Below are 18,730 nucleotides of genomic sequence, written 5' to 3'. Positions count from 1 at the left end.
ATTTTTTTTTTCAAATTTCATTCCGCAAACAAGTTTTTTCAAAAAACCATATATAGGATTGTAGTACTTGCGATTCTGAGTTATTTGATACGAATATTGTGAATGTAGTCTGCACAGCTTCATAGAAATCTGCATCCAAATGCGGAAATTTTGTGCGAACATTTTTCTACAAATCCTATTTTTCGGGCCTAATTTTAACAATTGTCATTCGATTTTTTCGTACTTGATTGCACATTTTAGTATTTTACGTTCCTGATCCAATAAATCATTCCCCGTGAAAATCCATCAACTAAAACGCGAGTTACAATAAATTCCAAAGTAGAAAAATCACTTAAAATTGTTTTTGGGAATATCGCGTTTTCTGCGGTTCGTTTCCACTGCAATGAAACAACTAGTACAGCATCTTCGTTTTAGCGGAAACAGAGATTTGAAAACTTCACTGATAAGGGAGCAACATTCATTTTATCCCAAAAAATAGTGTGTGATGCTACATCCACGGTTCTTGATTGATCGCCTTGAAATAGATATATTTATATCGATATGGATTTTCATGGTAAACACTGAAATCGCATGCGGACAAAAATTGTATGCACTTTGCGCAAACTTTGCTAAGATGCAGCCGATGCTACATCTTAGCCTCCAAAGTACATTCCGAAAAATATATACAAATTAAAAGACATAGTCTTGCTGTACATGAAAATCACATGCGGACAAAATGATTTTGATAATTACGCGATTTACACGTATTTTAAAATGCATATACATTAAAATGGGTTATTTTACTTTATTTCCATTTCAAAAGCATTGTGAAATACTCTCAACAACCCAATTATCTTCCTCAATGGGAAAACTTTAAAATGAATGTCTATAAAGCAAAATCTGTCTATTTTATTGGGAGATTTTTCCAATATTTTCTACTACACTACACTGCATGGTAGAACAAGAAAAGGTTGCAGCAATACCCAGCTGACTGAACTGGGCTGCAATGTTAGTGTCAAATTCCATACGACATTTTATATATTTATTTCTAGGGATATACATACATTTTTTGAAGAACAAATTTATTTATCAGAAAAAACTATTTCCCATAAAGACTCCTTCATATCATTGACATGTAACCTCCTCCAGGTCCGAACGACATGCCGCACACTAAAACACCACTTATAGAGGCGGTACTATATTTGTTAATATGTGTGGTATTTGTTAAACTTGAAAAGAATAAAGCCCTAATAAACATGTGCGTTTTTGTTTTCAAAAGCAAACGACAGCTTATTCTTTTTCAATGAATTACTAGCGACCCCAAACATTTTTGCAAGAATTCTACTTTCTGCGAGAAATTATGCATTTAGTGGAATGATAGGGAAACACTCAAATTAAAAATCTAACTAGTTTTCATTCATGTTTTTCAAAATATTGAATCAAATGTGATTAGATAGATTCCAATAATTTATAGGCATTTCCTTATTTTGTTTACATGTACGTTGACACTAACGTTTACAAACAAAAACAAATTTCTATGTGGTTGTTGTTGAGTTGTATTTATTGTATAATTTACTTTACCTGGTTTGTTCTACCACGTACATAATGCATGTGAAAAATTATTTTTTCAAACAAAAAATATTTTTTTTTGATGAAAATTTGTGTTATTTTGGCTGTAACATAGAAACTATAATATTAATCTGTATGATTTTAGTCTCATTTGATTCGCCGTGAAGTGTTAATCCACAAAAAAATGTTTATGTAATTTTATGACCGCTAAATGGGCTTTTATTTTGAAAAAAAAAAAATGACTTAAATTCTATAATTTTTCAGTTTTATGTACATTCCGCTAATACTGAGTAACATTTTACATGTATTATGCAATCTACTGGCTGAAGTCACTTCGAGAGAACTTTTTAGTAACAACTGTGTTCATTAAAATAATTAGCGTTTTTTATACCCTCAGCATTTATGCTAACGAGGGTATATACACTTTCATACGGGCAAAATGTGCCTCATCGAAATAATGGTTGGTGTCTAATCCCAAGTACATATGTATGTTTGGACGAAATGTGTTTCAGACAATTTGGAGTCGATTTAGCAATGTCCGTCCGTCTGTCTGTCTGTATGTCTGTCTGGCTGGTGCGCACGATAACTCTCGAATGGATGGACCGATTTGGTCTAAATCTTGGCTTTCGCAATATTTTGTCCAAACTTAGTTTAAGTTCGAAGATGGGTTATATCGGTCCACTCCTTCCGGTACCTCCCCCACAAAAGTTCGAAAATGTTCGGAAAATTTGTGCTCACGATAAGGGAGTAACCGATTTGGTCCATACTTTGCACATCGTGAAATTTCTACCAAACTTAGATGTGGATCCAATATGGACTCAATCGGTACATGCCTTCTGGTACCTCCCACACAAAATTTCGGAAAAGTTCAGTTTAGGACCTGCTCTCGAATCGCTCTGATTTTTGTTGTAGCAACTTGTATTCACTGCCCCCCGAACGACGGTACAAGTTTCATCAGGGGCAAGTCCATACTTCCTGAGAAAATAGCCTGAAAGTTAAAAAAAACCCTATGACACCGTGTGTAGTGGTTGGAGCGCAAGATAACTCTCGAACGGATCTGCCGATTCGGTCGAAAATGTGGCCTTCGTAATATTTTGTGCAAACTTAGTTTAAGTTCGAAGATAAGCCATATCGGTCCACTCCTTCAGGTACCTCCCCCAGAAAAGTTCAAAAATGTTTGAAAAAATTGTGCGCACAATAACTCTTGATGGGAGTGAGTGACCGATTTGGTCCATACTTTACACATGCTAATATATCTACCAGAAATAGATTAGGTTCGAATATGGACTATATTTGTCCACACCTTCGGGTACGCCCACACAAAATTTTGGATAAATTCACTTTAAGACCTGCTCTCGAATCACTTTAGTTTTTGTTGAAGCAACTTGCATTCGCTGCCTCAATTACGATAGTAAAAGGTTTTTTTCAAGAAGAATGGACTTCTTGAGAAAACAGCCCGAAAGATGTAAAAAAATCCCTATGGCGCCATATGTAGTGGCTGGAGAGTTCGAAACGAATACTGCGGTCGTCCACACTTTGGATATTATAATATATTTTCGAATATTAGATCAAATTCGAAGGTGGTGCTTATAGGTCCACTCCTTCCGGTACCTCCCCCACAAAAGTTCGAAAATATTCCCTAAAATGGTACGCGCGATTTCTCATAGACGAAGCAACCGACTTGGTCCAAACTTTGGATATCTAAATATTGTCGAAACTTAGTTTATGTTCCAATTTGGTCCCTATCTGTCCAATCCTTGTGGTACCACCCACACAAGTGTTCAACATTTTTGTGTGGTTAAGGGTCTGTTGGAGGATCCTTTGGACAGTTGTACCGAAGGTTTTCCTAGTGGCCCCGTTTACAGGGATATTATGTTTTTCGTAGGCTAGTGTGATAAAAAAGATCTATCTATCGATATCCCCGCAAATACTTTTGTCGGTTCATACCCCCAAAATTTTGAAAACCCCCCTAAATACATAAGTTTTTTTTGGGGAAGAAGTATTTAAATCCACACAGGCTGAGGGTATATCTCTGTCGGCAAAGCCGACTGATAGTTTTTTACTTGTTATAATATTTTTTTCTTAAAAGAGGAAATAAAACCGCCATAACTTTTGTCCGCAACAACCAAAAATTGGCTCGCGGGCAAATTCGTACTGGAGAATTTTTTTTTAACCTATGTAATGAAATGAAATATCGGTGAACTTTTTGCTATTTTTTGTTAGCAAAATAAAGAACAGTTGGTGGTGCACATGTAAGCGTTAAAACAAGCCTGGCACAATGTGTAGTGTGTTCAGAAGTTCGCATGATCAAATCCAGCAAAAAAAAAAAAAATCCAACTCATCTGTTCTAAAAATAGAACGTACATATGTTTTTAGCTTATTTTTCTACTTCTAGTGGTCGTAAAATAACTAGTCATTCTAGTGATTATAGAATAACTAATTATTCACAGCGACATGCCCTTGTTAAAATAATAGTTTAGCAGGGGTTTTGTAAGTAGTTACGACTACCAAAAATTTCTATAAAACCCCATTATTTGGTAATGATTTTTTGGTATGTATTGACAAAGTGTCCCCACATGTTTAATATTTACATTACATTTCATCGTTTGATCTACCAAAATTTCCATTTGTTTTCAAGATATATTTTTAAGGGTTAAGATGAGACTAACATTTCTTTACACAATAAAACTCAGAAATTGTTCTTAATATTTTCTTTGATGTGATCATCAAATCAAAGAAAATATAGAGAACAATTTTAGATTTTTTCTGAATTACATTACATCTTAACCCTAAAAGATATATCATGAAAACAAATTGCAATTTTGCTCTATTATGCTATCATGATTCGAAAGCTCAAACCCTACACCCGGTAAATCGAAACCTTCAAACATTTAATAAACTGTTCTTTCCTTGAAGACAATGCTGTATTATATTCTACACACAAGTGACACCTGTAGGGAGCTCTTTACTTATCTATTTCTATCTTTAAGTCAGGAAAAAACAATATAATAACAATATCTTTAGTTGCATTATTGCAACAAATCGCATTTAATACCACATTTAATCTTCAGCGTTGCAAACAATTGTCAACAAAGCGATTGTTTGCTTTTCTCGTAAAAAGTTCCCATAAAACGTCTTACGGAAATATTTTTGTTATGTGATGGGGTAGGTTGTCAGGCAAGCGGTGCTTTCGATTTGTTGTTTTTTCGTTTTCTTGCAGTATTTAATCCTCTTGTAATTACTTATTGTACCTATATCAAACAAAAGTTATCAGTACTTCTTATGGTATTAGCCATAATATTTTGAAAATTTCCTTAATGAGTTAGTCGTATTTATGTGTACACTGTTCCACCAATGTTTATTGAAACACGTAAATATTAATCAGTTTTCAGAATTGAACTACTGAAGGACAGAAAAAGTGCAGTAACTCCGGATTCTTTGTGTAGTAGAGTACTACTTCCAAATAAGTTTGTGATATACAATACACATACAGTGGCACAGATAAGTATACGTACCCCTTACAAAAATGAAGTTTAGGCAAAATTGTTGGGTTTTTATAGCAAAAACTGCACTGTGTGGCTCCTTAGAAGTAAAATAACCATAATTACACAAATTTGTTTTAATATAATACGTATATTTCTTACAATTGAAGAAATTCAATTTCCTCAACACATAGATGTAAACGAACCCTTTAAAACTATTTGCATTTTAGTTAAACTAACTTAAAACAAACACATTGGAATATGTTCATTTGTTTTGTATTTTTTTGTTGTTTTTTAATTTTTTTGTTTTACATTTTCATTACAAAACAATTAGTTTTATTATAATTGAACAAACTAAAAAAAATTCATTCAATATTAACACAGATGTGATTAATCGTGGAATTTTTTCTAAAAACTTTAAAAAAAAAGCATGCGACATTCGTTTATGCGCACACTAATAATCTTAATATCAAATTTAAGGCAATAATTTGTATCCAATTAATACTTAATGGTATCCTAAATGACAAAAAACGCGAATAAGAATTGTTGTTATATGACATTGACTGATTTCAAACTAGAAATAGGACAATGACAACTTACCCGCCTATTTTTGACCTTTGAATGTTGAAATGTGTCCTTCAGTTGTGTGCAGTAGCGACGAGAGTCTTTCGTAGTATTTATCTTCAATATCGCGCAGAACTTTAAACTGGTCACGAAAATATATGATGTTTGAAAGCATATAATGAAGGTTCGAGAACAATTTCGTAAGGAATATGCAAAAATTCCGCTAACCTAAACTAATTTTGGACACAATTACTTGAACTTTTGCTGGGGATTTATGGATAACAATATCCATTATATGGCCAAAACTACAACGTAACACATTTTTATAAAATACAAAAAAAAAAAAGAATGGAGTTATAAAAATTCGTATTACTTTGATAGAAAATGTAAAGATTTATACAATAATGACTGGTTTAAATTGAATTTAGCCTGTATAGAGCCTTGAAAGTAATACTTCCGCGATGTAAGTAAAAATAAATAAATAAATTACATCCCAGCATTAGTTTGTTGATAAGGCCCTATAGTACGGGGTGATTTTCTGTAGAAATACGTGGCCGATTGGTTTCGTATGAATAAAAATGAAGTCAGAAATTGTCCGTGGACCTGTAGGTTTCCCATTTTAATAAAAAATGAAATAATAACAGAAAATCAATGTTCTATCGTGAAAAGATTGAAGTGTTGATAAAATTCAGCATAAAAACCAGTAGGAAAAGACCAAAGTCGGGCGGGGCCGACTATGTAATACCCTACACCAGTCGAAATATGTAAAAATGGAATAATTAGTATACATTGTATGTCCATAATTCTTGGTGGAGAAGTTTTTTAATAACCCAAAACAAACATTAAAGTAAATTATTTGAACTCATTAAACTCCAAATGGCAAATTGGAGCCATATTTGGGAAAAATCGTTAAAATACCTAAAATCGGGAGGTACCGTTATATGGGGGCTACAAAAAACATGGGCCTATCTTAACAATTTTAAGTGGCGAAATTTCGTGGCCACTGGGAACCACATATGTAAAATTTCAGCTAGTTCAAGCAAAAAATGTGGCTAAGATCCCTAAAATACCTTAAATCGGGAGGTATCGTTATATGGGGACTATACCGAACCGTGGACCTATCTTGACAATTTTTAGTGGAGCAATTTCGCGGCCATTGAGAACCTCAAATGTAAAATTTCAGCTAGTTTGGGCAAAAAATGTGGCTAAGATCCATAAAATACCTTAAATCGGGAGGTATCGTTATATGGGGACTATACCGAACCGTGGACCTATCATGACAATTTTTAGTGGAGCAATTTCGCGGCCATTGGGAACCTCAAATGTAAAATTTCAGCTGGTTTGGGCAACAAATGCGGCTAAGATCCTTAAAGTACCTTAAATCGGGGGGTACCGTTATATGAGGGCTATACCAAAACTTGGACCGATATAGCCCATCTTCGAACTTGATCTTCCGACGGTATGAAAAATGGTATTCCCCAATTTTCAGCGAAATCGGTCAACAAATGCGACCTGTATGTTGCGAACGGACGGACGGACGGACATGCATAAATCGACTCAGAAAGTGATTCTTTGTATATCCCTAGAAGGAACTATGGGTCTATCTCGCTTCCTTTTGTATGTTACATACAAATGCACTAACACATAATACCCCTTACCACATAGTGGTGTAGGGTATAACTATAGAGCATTATCTCAGCTATTGAAATTAGCTAGTGAAATACACTACTTTACAATCAATGATTAAATAATAAGCAGTTGAGGAGTGTTGGTACAACTTTTACCTGAAAGCGAGTCACCATCTCATAACAACAATTGCGATTCGCGATCCTCCATTGAGGAAAGCATGAGCTCTACTAAGAAATAATTAACCATAAATGTTGCCTTACACCTGATATTAAGGCCATATTTTTAACTTTTAAGTAGGGTGCGCTTAAACGAATGTCTTACAATTTTTAAGGTTTTTGTAGAGAATTTTCCACGATTAATTGTTATGGAGTAAGTTTTGTGCCTAAACGAATGTCGATCACTGTAGTTCTTCATGAAAAGTTCCCATATCATATCTTTTATTTTCGACATTACTTGCCGTCTGGAGTGATAAATTGTGTTAATTTATAGTTTGTAGAAAATTTTTTCTTCAAACAAAGACGCTGTATAGCCTCACCTTACTGCTAAGTCAGTTCATTTCCGATGGCTAGGCAAACAATAAATGCATTCGGAATGACGGAATCACAATCTTGAACTATTCTTCTACTCTTGAAGCAAAATAAATAGCCCACACTATATTACCTCCACACCGACCGGAATCAAGTCAATACTTGTAATACGTTTAATACGTACTAAGTACTACGTTTAATACGTACTAAGTACTACGTTTAATACGTACTGAGTACTACGTTTATTGCGTATTACAAATATTGGCTTGATTCCAGTCGGTGTGATGGTAATATAGTGTGGGCTATTTGTTTTGTTTCAAAGTAGGATAGTCCAAGAATGTTATTCCGTCATTCCGAATGCATTTATTGATTGCCTGAGCATCGGAAATGAACGAACTTAGCAGGCTTTTTAGTATACAGCGTCTTTGTTTGAAGAAACATTTTTCTACAAACTACACGTATATGTCGAAAATAAACGATATGAGTCCTTAAAATGGGAACCTTTCATGAAGATCTATAGTTAGTAGTCATAAAACATAGAAAATCGCTTTCAAACCGGCCTGAGAGGGGAAATGTCATCCTCTTCAATGAAGAATACTATTCGCTGAAAATGCATTAAATGCACCTAAAACAAAACAAATGAACATATTCCAATGTGTTTGTTTTAAGTTAGTTTAACTAAAATGCAAATAGTTTTAAGGTGTACGTATACTTTTTGTGTTGTGAAAATCCAATTTCTTTAATTGTAATAAATACACGTATTATACTAAAATAATGTTGTCTAAATATGGTTATTTTGTACTCAAGGAGCCACACAGTGCAGTTGTTGCTTTAAAAAAACCCAACGATTTAACTTATACTTCATTTTTTTAATGTGTACATATACTTATCTGTACCACTGTATATTGCAGTGAACGTGCAACACATTAGGTGTGTTCGTTTATTCAATAATTTGTACAAATTTGTACCAGTCCAGTAACTTCTTGCAAACGGCCAAAGTCTTTTGCATTGTACTGGAGAGTAAACGAACAACATCCAGTAACAATTTGTACAAATTTTGAGTAAACGAACACACATATTGTCTCCTGTTTTTGTGCAAGGAGATCTCTGATCTCAGATACAAACGTTTAGTTCATTTTATTAAAAATTGGTGGTTACTTTGTATTGTGATGCGTTTGAGCTTGATATTCTTTTAGCGCAAGATATTTACGCTTTAAACACGATTTTGACATACGCTTTTGTATTACAGTGTGAGGTGATGCCATATTTGCAAAAGAAAACAAATTAAATGCGAAAACGCAACGCAACAATGTCAACGAATATTAATGATATAATAATTTTTATGCAGTTACATATACAGTTTGACAAGTAATTGTTTTCAAACTGAGAAAACGAACGCTTTTCATGCATTAATTACAAAAAAATTACAAACAGTTGTGATAAAAATGTCGGGTTTTTTTGCAAAAATTAGTTGGTCGACTTATTTAAGACCAAATTGAATGGACAAATAAAATATTAACCCGCTTAGTTCAAAAATAATAACCAAAAGAATAATTAACATGTAATGCAAGGTGCCAAGAAAATGTTTTCAAAATGTAATTAAGGTTCCAAAATACCCCATGTATTCGGCAAATACTTAAAAATCATGACATTTTATGAATTTCATTCTTAACAAGGATTAGTTGCTAACAAGTATCAGCAATATTAGGCATGGAATATCTCCACTAAGAAGGTTACCATATGGACCAAGGGAGTATCAGATCATATTGCATGTAAACAATGTCCTATAGGTCTCAAGCCGAGAATATCTAAAAACTAAGACGTTTTATGAGTATTTTGGTTTACCAAGATGGTATGACATCAATTACAATAAATATTGCCTACAGAATTGCTCGATCAGGAGGGTTGCCAGATCGACTAAACAAGTACCATGTCTTAGACCGTGTTTAGACATTCAAACTGGAAAGAAAATTTTTCTTCTCAATTTCCTTTAAAATTTCCTTGTTGTTTAGACACGGAAATCATGTTTGTGTCAATTTTATAATTTTTCTTATTCTTCTTTACACTCATTTTCTCATTGCGCCGTTCAAAAACAAAGCCAAGGCAAAATTGTAATGAAAAGTAAAAATGGACGTTTGTGATAAACAATAAATTATTAAAGGAAACCTTGAATTGAATTTTAATTTTGATATTTCCACTTATTTCGAATTGTTTTTGCTTAAAAAATAGTTTTTCCTCCAAATGTTTTTTTTTTCAATTGTCTCCGCTGTTGTTTGTTTCTCGACAGAGAAAATAAAATGCAAAAATAAATCTGCAGCCAACTTCAGGTTGTATACGAAGAAAAACGAAACAAAACAGAATTTGCCAGTACAGAGATGTGTGTACCCCCTCTTATTCCTCTCCACTCCCTCGCCCATAAACTCAGTTTTCTTTCCCATCAACTTTCCCTGTATAAACAGGGACTTATTAACAGTAAAAGGGACGCGGCGCCTCAGCTCATAGAGCGAAGATTCAGCAATCGCTGCCTAAGACGCTTGCTAAGAATTTACTGGCCCAACACAATATCAAACAACAGGCTATGGAAGCTAACGAATCAAACGCCAATCTATATGAATATAATGGAACGAAAATGCTCTGCGGAAGGATGTTGGTGATATAACAAGACAAGCCATTGAATGGAATCCGCAGGGAAGTCGAAGAAGAGGACGCCCAGCACACACCTGGAGGCGACAAATCGAAAAAGACGTTGAAAGAAGCGGTGTTACATGGAGTTAAATAAAATTATTAGCATTAGAAAGAAATAGATTTCATAATTTTGTTGTGGCCCTATGCTCCTTATAGGAGTTTAAAGGAATAAATATATACAGTGTGCCACAAATGTCTTCGTACCCCTACAAGATTTTCCTTAATCGATGTAAGAACACGATGATAAAAGAAAGATGTAAATATTAACAATGTTGGGCTGTTTGCTGCAGCAGACCTTTATTAAAGTTTCGAAAGAAGAGTGTATTTTGATGAACCATAACGGATTTATTACGCCAAACCCGAAAAACGTTGATATTTCGACACCACAAAAGTCTTCGTACCCCTAACAGAATTTATCAAAATGGACACTAAAATCTGTTAAAAGTGATGTCATTGGTTTCTGTTTCGACGTGTTTCTGCCAGACTCAATATTTCGAGGGGTTTTCATTGCGTCTTCAGCGTAGAGTAACCTTATATTGGCGTATTTATAGCTTGATAGAGAAATTTAAATCTTATAGTGAATATAGACACTGTTCGCAACTAAACTCCTTAAAATTTGACGGAGTTTACACTATTATCCTTTGTCTAGCATTTTGAAACAATATACCTTTGATTTAACCTAATATTATAGGTAATACACCTTAATTATGCCCTTTATATATGACTTTATGTCTTAAGGCATCCCACTTTTTCTGAACGGGAATATAAATTTATCTCAATAATGTAAATTTATCATAGATTTCAGGTGAATGCATCTATTTATTCCAAAATCACAACATAATTAATATATGCCTATCGACTAAATTTCTTATTTTAAGGTAATCAGGTTTTGTTGTTATTTTCACACCTTCGATCCACCAAATAAACCCCAAATTCAGTACTTAACTTCAAGGAAGTATATGAAATCCCTACTAAATGTGAAAGTCGCATTTTTTCATTCACGTGCAAGGTCTAGGCGTTATTTGCTTTTTACATCATTTACAAAAGGAGGGTTAGTATTTGTTCAATATTTTCGAACTGCATTTATGGCCGCCTTTTGTACAATTACATCAATCATAATATTGCAGTGTGATTTCTAGAGGTCTTACCTTATATTCGACACAAAAATAAACAGATCTTTAGTTGTCATATGCAAGATATGATCATATCTTTAGTAACCTTAAGTCAAATTACATTAAATTTTGGCCTTCTTTCAAGTGAAACTTCATTTTTGAAAGCGGCAAATCGGAGATTTCTTTGAGTATACTTATTTGCGATTAGCAGAATTAACTCACTGAACGAAATATTTATCTTTGAAGATTAACTTGATCATTAAAGTTCGACAAACATGTCCCATTTGTTTTGACATTTTTTTCACAAATCTTACTACATATTCCGCGCACAGACCAGAAAAGTATCCGAACATCTCCTCCTTATTGACTTTTAACAGAAACCGTGGAAATTTGAAGAAATTTGAATAAAATCAAAGAAGTTCCGAAAAGTACGAAGACTTTTGTGGGATCAATAAGGGCACATTTTTTAGTATTTCGTGAATAACATTTGAATTATTTAACAAAATTCACCAGTTCTTTCAAGCAACATGGAAGAAATGTATAAGAAGGACAAATACAGTTAAATATTTTGCAAAACTTTTTCCCAAGCTGCTGATTATCACTAATAATTATTTTATTACCAGGGACACTGTACATATGTAGATATATGAAACAGAAGGCAGCTTACCAAAAATGTGTTCTATATACATCACCAATTTATTTGCCAAAAATTGTTGACAAACTTCAATATTTTGTTACGTTTTTCTCTTAATTTTTTTTTTAATTTAGTTTACAAATTTTTAAAAATATGTATTTTTTTCAGTGTCTGCTGTAGATGCTTTCAGTTTCGTAGATGAAATGCGTCAAGCTGCACAACATGCACAAAATATAAGTAATTTCGTATACGAACCAACATCTGGATTGTATTATGATCAAAAGTCTGGATATTACTATAATGCGGTAATAATGAAAATATTATGTGTTTTAACAAGGTATTAATGTCGATTTAATCTAATACAGGAATATGGCCTTTACTATGATGGAAATACCGGTTGCTATTATAGCTTTAATCAAGAGAAGAATTGCTATGAATTTCATTCACAAGTTCAAGTACAAGCTTCTAAGGCAACAAATGTAAGTATTCTCAATTGAAAACAAACTGCAATAACATCCTCATAATTGATATTTAAGTTAAAATTTTCCAAATCATCATCAATGTATTTTAGTGAGTAATAAAATAATCTGACGTCAATTAAGAGGAAATTATTGTACAAGCTACTGTTTACTTTATAAATTAAAATGTCATTCCATTATATCACAATTGGAGTTTTTCACATTATTATTGACCGATTTATTATTAAAAAAATAGTTTAAATGCTTCCTTTTAACACCCTCAGCCTAGTGGCTTAACTTTGTTTGATAATGTGTGTCGTTTGGACCAAATTCGAATTTTCGAAACTATTGCTCACCCTTGAAATTAGAGAAATTCAAAAAATTGGTATTCTTTTCCGCTTTGCAATCATAGGCTGAGGGTTTTAATCTGGCGGCAAACAAGCTTACTTGTTTTTTATTCATCCAATCATCACAATGCCCTTACATATACCCTTTTAAAGGCCATGTTTACATTTATGCTCCTATATTACATTGGTGATCCTATCGAAGTTTTATTTCGTGTGTGCATATATAAAATAAATCATTATAGAGCAATTATCACAATGCCGAGCAATGATGTAAACGATGTCGAAAGGGGTTTTAACAAATACTTTTACTTGATTATATTGATTGAGAATTTATTTCATATTTGTTTGCTCTTTACTTTTCTTACGAACCCACACATTTTAGGATACCAATAAAGATGTCTACCTTGAGAAACACGTAAATAATTCGTTTTTAGATCGTTTTTCAAACCTTTATATAGACCGAATGCGTAAAAATGCATTAGGTAAGAGTTAAAGACCAGAATGTTCGATGAAAACGCGGATTTCTTTTCTACTGTTGCAGGAAAATCAAGCTGACGATGAAATTGATGAGGTTGTATTCGACGAATTCGGTGTTGTAACAGATCGCGACAAACTCAAAAAGCTGCGAGAAGAGAAAGAACGCGAACGTATGGAAAAATCTAGAAAGCACAAGAAGAAATCCTCAAAGGACGAGGATAAGGGGGAAGATACAAAATCGAAGAGCAAGAAATCCCACAAGAAAAGAAAACGTTCGAAAAGAAACTCATCCGATTCGCAAAGTGATTCGGATGGTGGAAAAGGAAAGAAAAGTAAGACAACTCGTACGGATATAGAAGATGGAGAAATTTCTTCAGATTCAAGCAGTTCATCGGATTCATCTCAAAGTGTTTCTGGGGATGATGAGAAACAAAAAGTACAGATATTTAAAAGCACTGGACGGTTTCAAGGTATGCTTCGTATTTATTTTATTTCATTAGAAAAGAAATTCGCGTTTTTTCGGTCAGTGATATTACTTTAAAGAAATATTTTTATTTCATTACAGATATTGCAAAAAAGTATCCTCCATCATTGCGCATTATTGTTCAGGAATCTAATCTAGAGGGACTAAAGGTTGGAAGTCTTAGTTTGATAACATTCAAAGGCGGCAGCCTTGGACGTGAAGGAAATCATGATGTTATAATTCCGGATGTAAACGTTTCAAAGGTATGTCGGGTTCTTTTTCATCAAATATAATTATTTGTTAATTTAGTTGTGTTAAACCTTCAAATATGTATGTTGGATTTTTTTTTTAAGTATTAAAGTTAAATCGCATGCCTATTATCCACACAAGTTTTTGTTAACACTCAATTGTCCCGCTTCATTAATAGCAAGGATAAAAAAATCTCGGGATTCCACACAAGAATTGGCCGTATATTAAATGATCGGAATTTATTAAAGTAGAATTCCCATAATTCGTAATCCAAGAGACCGGGCATTTTATACGATTTTCGATTTAAATCTGAAGAAAATCGTTTCAAGTGCCCGTTTTTTCGGTGTACAAAATGTTACCATTCTTCTGCATTATAATTATAGATTGTTGTAGGTCTTTGTACAGGTAGCATTTATTGTCAAATCGTAAGTTTTAGCACTTGATAATGGGTGGTAAAAGAGGTTTATTGGAGAAATTAAAAAGCAAATCTTTCTTTATTTTTTATCCATATTTATAATTTGTTATATCTAAAATTGAGTGAAGTTTATACAATTATAATCAATTCTTAACCAATAGGAGACGTAACCCATATGCTATCATGCTCATGTTCATTTATTCAAATAATACAATTCATAATTTTAATCTAATAATTTACTACTGAATTGAAGAATATTCCAATTCCCATTGGTTCTAGTTCTGACTGAATTCAATCTCTTATTAAATTCGAATGCATTAAATGCATCAAACTCACTTGCTCGCTGTTCTATGGTCCATTTTTATGGTGTTTTAACGGTGTTTTATTTAAATTGCATTTCAAATCTGGCAACTCAATTTTGACACAGTTGCAGTTGACCAATCGGACTAAAATTTTGCACACTTTTTCAGATTAGGATGACAATACATGAATATGAAATTAAAACAAAGATTGGTCCATTTTACAGTGTTTTAACGGTGTTTTATTTAATTTGGATTTCAAATCTGAGAACTCATTTATGACACAGTTGCTGTTGACCAATCGGACTAAAACTTTGCACACTTTTCAGATTTGGATGACAATACATGAATATGAAACCAAATCCAATATTGTTCCATTTTTACCATTTTTACAGTGTTTTTACGGTGTTTTATTTAACTTGCTTTTCAAATCTGGTAACTCATTTTCCACACAGTTGCAGTTGACCAATCGAAGTGAAACTTTGCACACTTTTCAGATTTGGATGACAATACATGAATATGAAATCAAATCCAATATGGTTCCATTTTTTCCTATAGCCCCATATAGCGGTACCACCCGATTTAGTTCAAATCTAGTAACTCATTTTTAACGCAGTTGCAGTTGACCAATCGAACTGAAACTTTGCACACTTTTCAGATTTGAATGACAATACGTGAATATGGGCCCATTTTTTCTACAGCCCCCATATAGCGGTACCACCCGATTTCAGGTATTTTGAGGATTTTATCTTAATTTTTGCCCGAATTAGCTGTCATTTGGCATTTAGGACTTCCAATGATACAGACTTTTCCCCACCAAAAATTGTGAACATAGGTCCAGGTTTTGGTATAACCCCCTTATAGCGGTACCACCCAATTTCAAGTATTATGAGGTCTTTATCTTCATTTTTTAGGCCGAATTGGCTGTAACTTGGCATTTGGAGTTCCCAATGGATACAGAAACTTCAAGTATAAGAAAATAAAAAGTTTTGACACGATATCCAACGAGAATTATGAAAAAAATTGAAAATACATAAAACGCCTTAAAATTTAATGGTCAAAACATATGCAACTGAGCCAAATCGCATGTAAAAATCTTCAATATTTTGTAAATTATCAATTTAAAATTGATATCAGTCATACATACTTCATCGGATGAGTGGCGGGTCTAAGGGAGGGGTATGAGCATGGGCGCTAGTGTCAGAATCTTAGGAAATAATGGAAATTTCTAGACATTTAAGTATTGGATTTAATAAAATTCAGAGTCCAGAGTGCAGTTATATCGTTTATTAGCAAAAGTCAGAAGTCTGGGTGTTGAAAAACGTATAAGCGTATGGATCGGACCCGTATCAGAGTGAGTACTACTGATCTATTGACGTTATAGCAGGCGATATTATTGGAAATTCGGCGTTCTTTAAAGGCAAAACTTTTTGCCCGTCAGATAATAATTTACCGCACACTTTTTGTGTATAGACATTTCCGGGAAGATCACAGGCTTCCCAAAAAATGAAATGGTTTCAACACATTTAGTGCTTAGTTTCAAGCATTGCAAAACGTTTTTAAATATTCCGTCCGGCGATTCATGTTGATAAGCTGAGGTATTGTTTACGAATGAAGTTACAATAATTATTGACTGTTTCTCTAAGACGAATTTAAACCATAGTCGCTCGATTTTAGGGTCACATTCGATAGCCTATGAAGAACAAGTTCTTCAACTCGCTAGTCGGTAACACTTGGGATGCAGATAAAGAAACCATGTCAACATCATACGATGGATGTGGTAAAGTATGTGGCATCGGTGCAGTTCTACACTCGGACACCTTTCGGTCCATTCCTTAGTGAAAAGGACAGTATCTGGAAAGAAAAAGGTATAATGTATAGGGAAAAACAAAACGAGGGAGGTAGGAAAATGGAATTTCAAGCGACTACGTTGGTAATAAAATATTCTTTTTGATACAAAATATGCTATTACTCTGTTTTATTAAAACTAATTAATATAAATTTATATTTTTGATATATTGTTTTTTTTTTTTTTTACAGTTCCACATGAAGTTCACCTATGATCACAAAAAAGGCATTTATAAATGTGTAGACTTGGGTTCTCGCAACGGAACCATATTAAATGGTACGCGGATGTCTGCCTCGAAGACTGAAAGCGAAGCCTTTGATTTGGTTCATGGAAGTGTATTACAGATTGGACAGACAAAGCTTTTGTGTCACATACATGAGGGTAACAGTACATGTGGTCTGTGTGAGCCGGGTTTGCTGATAGAAACCACTCGTGAAGTGACAGCAGGACCAACACTTTCTCACAAGGAACAACTTAAAAAACTCCAAAGAAAATATGGTTTGGAGAATGAAAGTATGCTTCACACGACTAGCAAGAATAAAATAAATAAATAAAATATACAACCTTTTTGTTTACAGAATTCACTGAAGGCCAACAGAATGCTGGCAGTAGTAGCTATCAAGATAGAGCTGCAACGAGACGTTTGCATGTTGGCAGCAGTACCGATAAGGAAAAAACACAAGTTGCTTCTGTGGATACGTAAGAAGATTAGCTGAAAATAACTGTTTCTGCTGCAATAATTTAAATACTTTTAATCTTTATTACAGTGCAATTTCTAGTGAGAATAAAGGTTTTAAAATGCTGTCGAAATTGGGATGGAATAAAGGTGAAGCATTGGGGAAATCTCAGGCTGTTGGTGGTCTTTTAGAACCGGTAAGTTTATCTTAACACTCTATAAGCATTTAGTTATACATTTATTATGTTATTAGATAAACGTGGAAGCAAATACTGGCACTAAGGGCTTAGGCTGTGAGGATCCGACTGCTGGTATATCCGTGAATCCATCGATAAAGAAGAAAATTGAATTAATGCAAAAGACTAAAGAGCGTTATCAAAAAGCTGATATTTTTAGTGTTAGTGATGATAGTAACTAAGTAATTTTATTATACATACTTATATAATGTATATTTATTTGTAGTAAATTCATCTGAGTTTCAATAAAGAAATAAATAAACTAATTAAAACAAGTAATGTCTTTGGTCCAACAGTCGGAAAATATATCTTCCGCAGTGAAACATACAAAAAACGTTTTTCAGCTATGAAAAACTTCTCTACAAGTGGTGTCGTAACACGTCGTTCGGTATGTAGGATATATGAAGTCAGCCTTAAGTGATAGGCTGACTTCATACATCCTACATTCCGAGCCAAAGTATTAAAATGTCCCGTCGTCTGTTCGATGTTCACAAACACAGGTCGCATAGAATTCTAATCCTAGTCGCTGCGAAGAAATCAATAGATTTCATTGCGCCTGACCAGCGTACACTTGTGAGGTTACGCTTCATTCCAACACACATAGGTTTCAATCAGGAAATTTTTGGCCAAAACCCTATTTTTGAAGTTTCGAAATTTTAATTTTTTTTTGGACAGAATAATAAAAAACACATCAAGTCATCTGAAAATAATTAGTTTTTGTAAATAACGTTAGTATTCGTTGATTGGCGCAGTACCAAAGTTGACACTTTTTTATGTAAAAATAAAACATACTTTGTGCTGTAAAATATACAATTTTTGTTGTATTGCGTCGCTGCATAAATATACAGAAGTGAGACCAAAGTTATTATGAATCGGGAAGCTGTTAATGAGTACTTTCATAATATTTACAAAAAGAACGATGAAATTTGTAAAATTAGCGTAATAAAATCAATGTTTTTATATATATTGAACATTATTTTTTACAAATATTTTTTAAATATACTTAAACTTTTAAAAAAATGTCCAAATATGTCCACCTCCAAATCGAATTTGAAAGATAGCAGGGGGTCTGTACTAATA

General features: G+C 33.5%; 1 protein-coding gene across 3 annotated transcripts in view; it reads left to right on the top strand.

Annotated features, from left to right (window-relative positions):
* Positions 1-17,925, top strand: part of LOC141387242 (angiogenic factor with G patch and FHA domains 1) — a 49,154-nt gene extending 31,229 nt beyond the window's left edge. The window contains exons 3-11 of one of the 3 annotated variants that reach the window (XM_073956603.1): positions 12,350-12,486; positions 12,547-12,660; positions 13,369-13,401; positions 13,528-13,933; positions 14,029-14,189; positions 16,930-17,251; positions 17,317-17,437; positions 17,506-17,611; positions 17,668-17,925. In XM_073956603.1, coding sequence (XP_073812704.1) covers positions 12,350-12,486; positions 12,547-12,660; positions 13,369-13,401; positions 13,528-13,933; positions 14,029-14,189; positions 16,930-17,251; positions 17,317-17,437; positions 17,506-17,611; positions 17,668-17,832 — 1,565 coding nt within the window. In that variant the 3' untranslated portion in view covers positions 17,833-17,925. Of the gene's footprint in view, positions 1-12,349; positions 12,487-12,546; positions 12,661-13,368; positions 13,469-13,527; positions 13,934-14,028; positions 14,190-16,929; positions 17,252-17,316; positions 17,438-17,505; positions 17,612-17,667 lie in introns of all 3 variants that reach the window. The other 2 variants (XM_073956604.1, XM_073956606.1) reach the window with 2 other exon arrangements.
* The last annotated feature ends 805 nt before the right edge of the window (positions 17,926-18,730 follow it).

The sequence above is a fragment of the Musca autumnalis genome, unplaced genomic scaffold, assembly GCF_047663935.1.
Source record: "Musca autumnalis isolate F117 unplaced genomic scaffold, ASM4766393v1 scaffold_5, whole genome shotgun sequence".
NCBI classification, from domain to species: Eukaryota; Metazoa; Arthropoda; class Insecta; order Diptera; family Muscidae; genus Musca; species Musca autumnalis.
The sequence above is the reverse complement of the archived record's forward strand: the minus strand, read 5'-3'. Positions and strand labels throughout refer to the sequence as shown.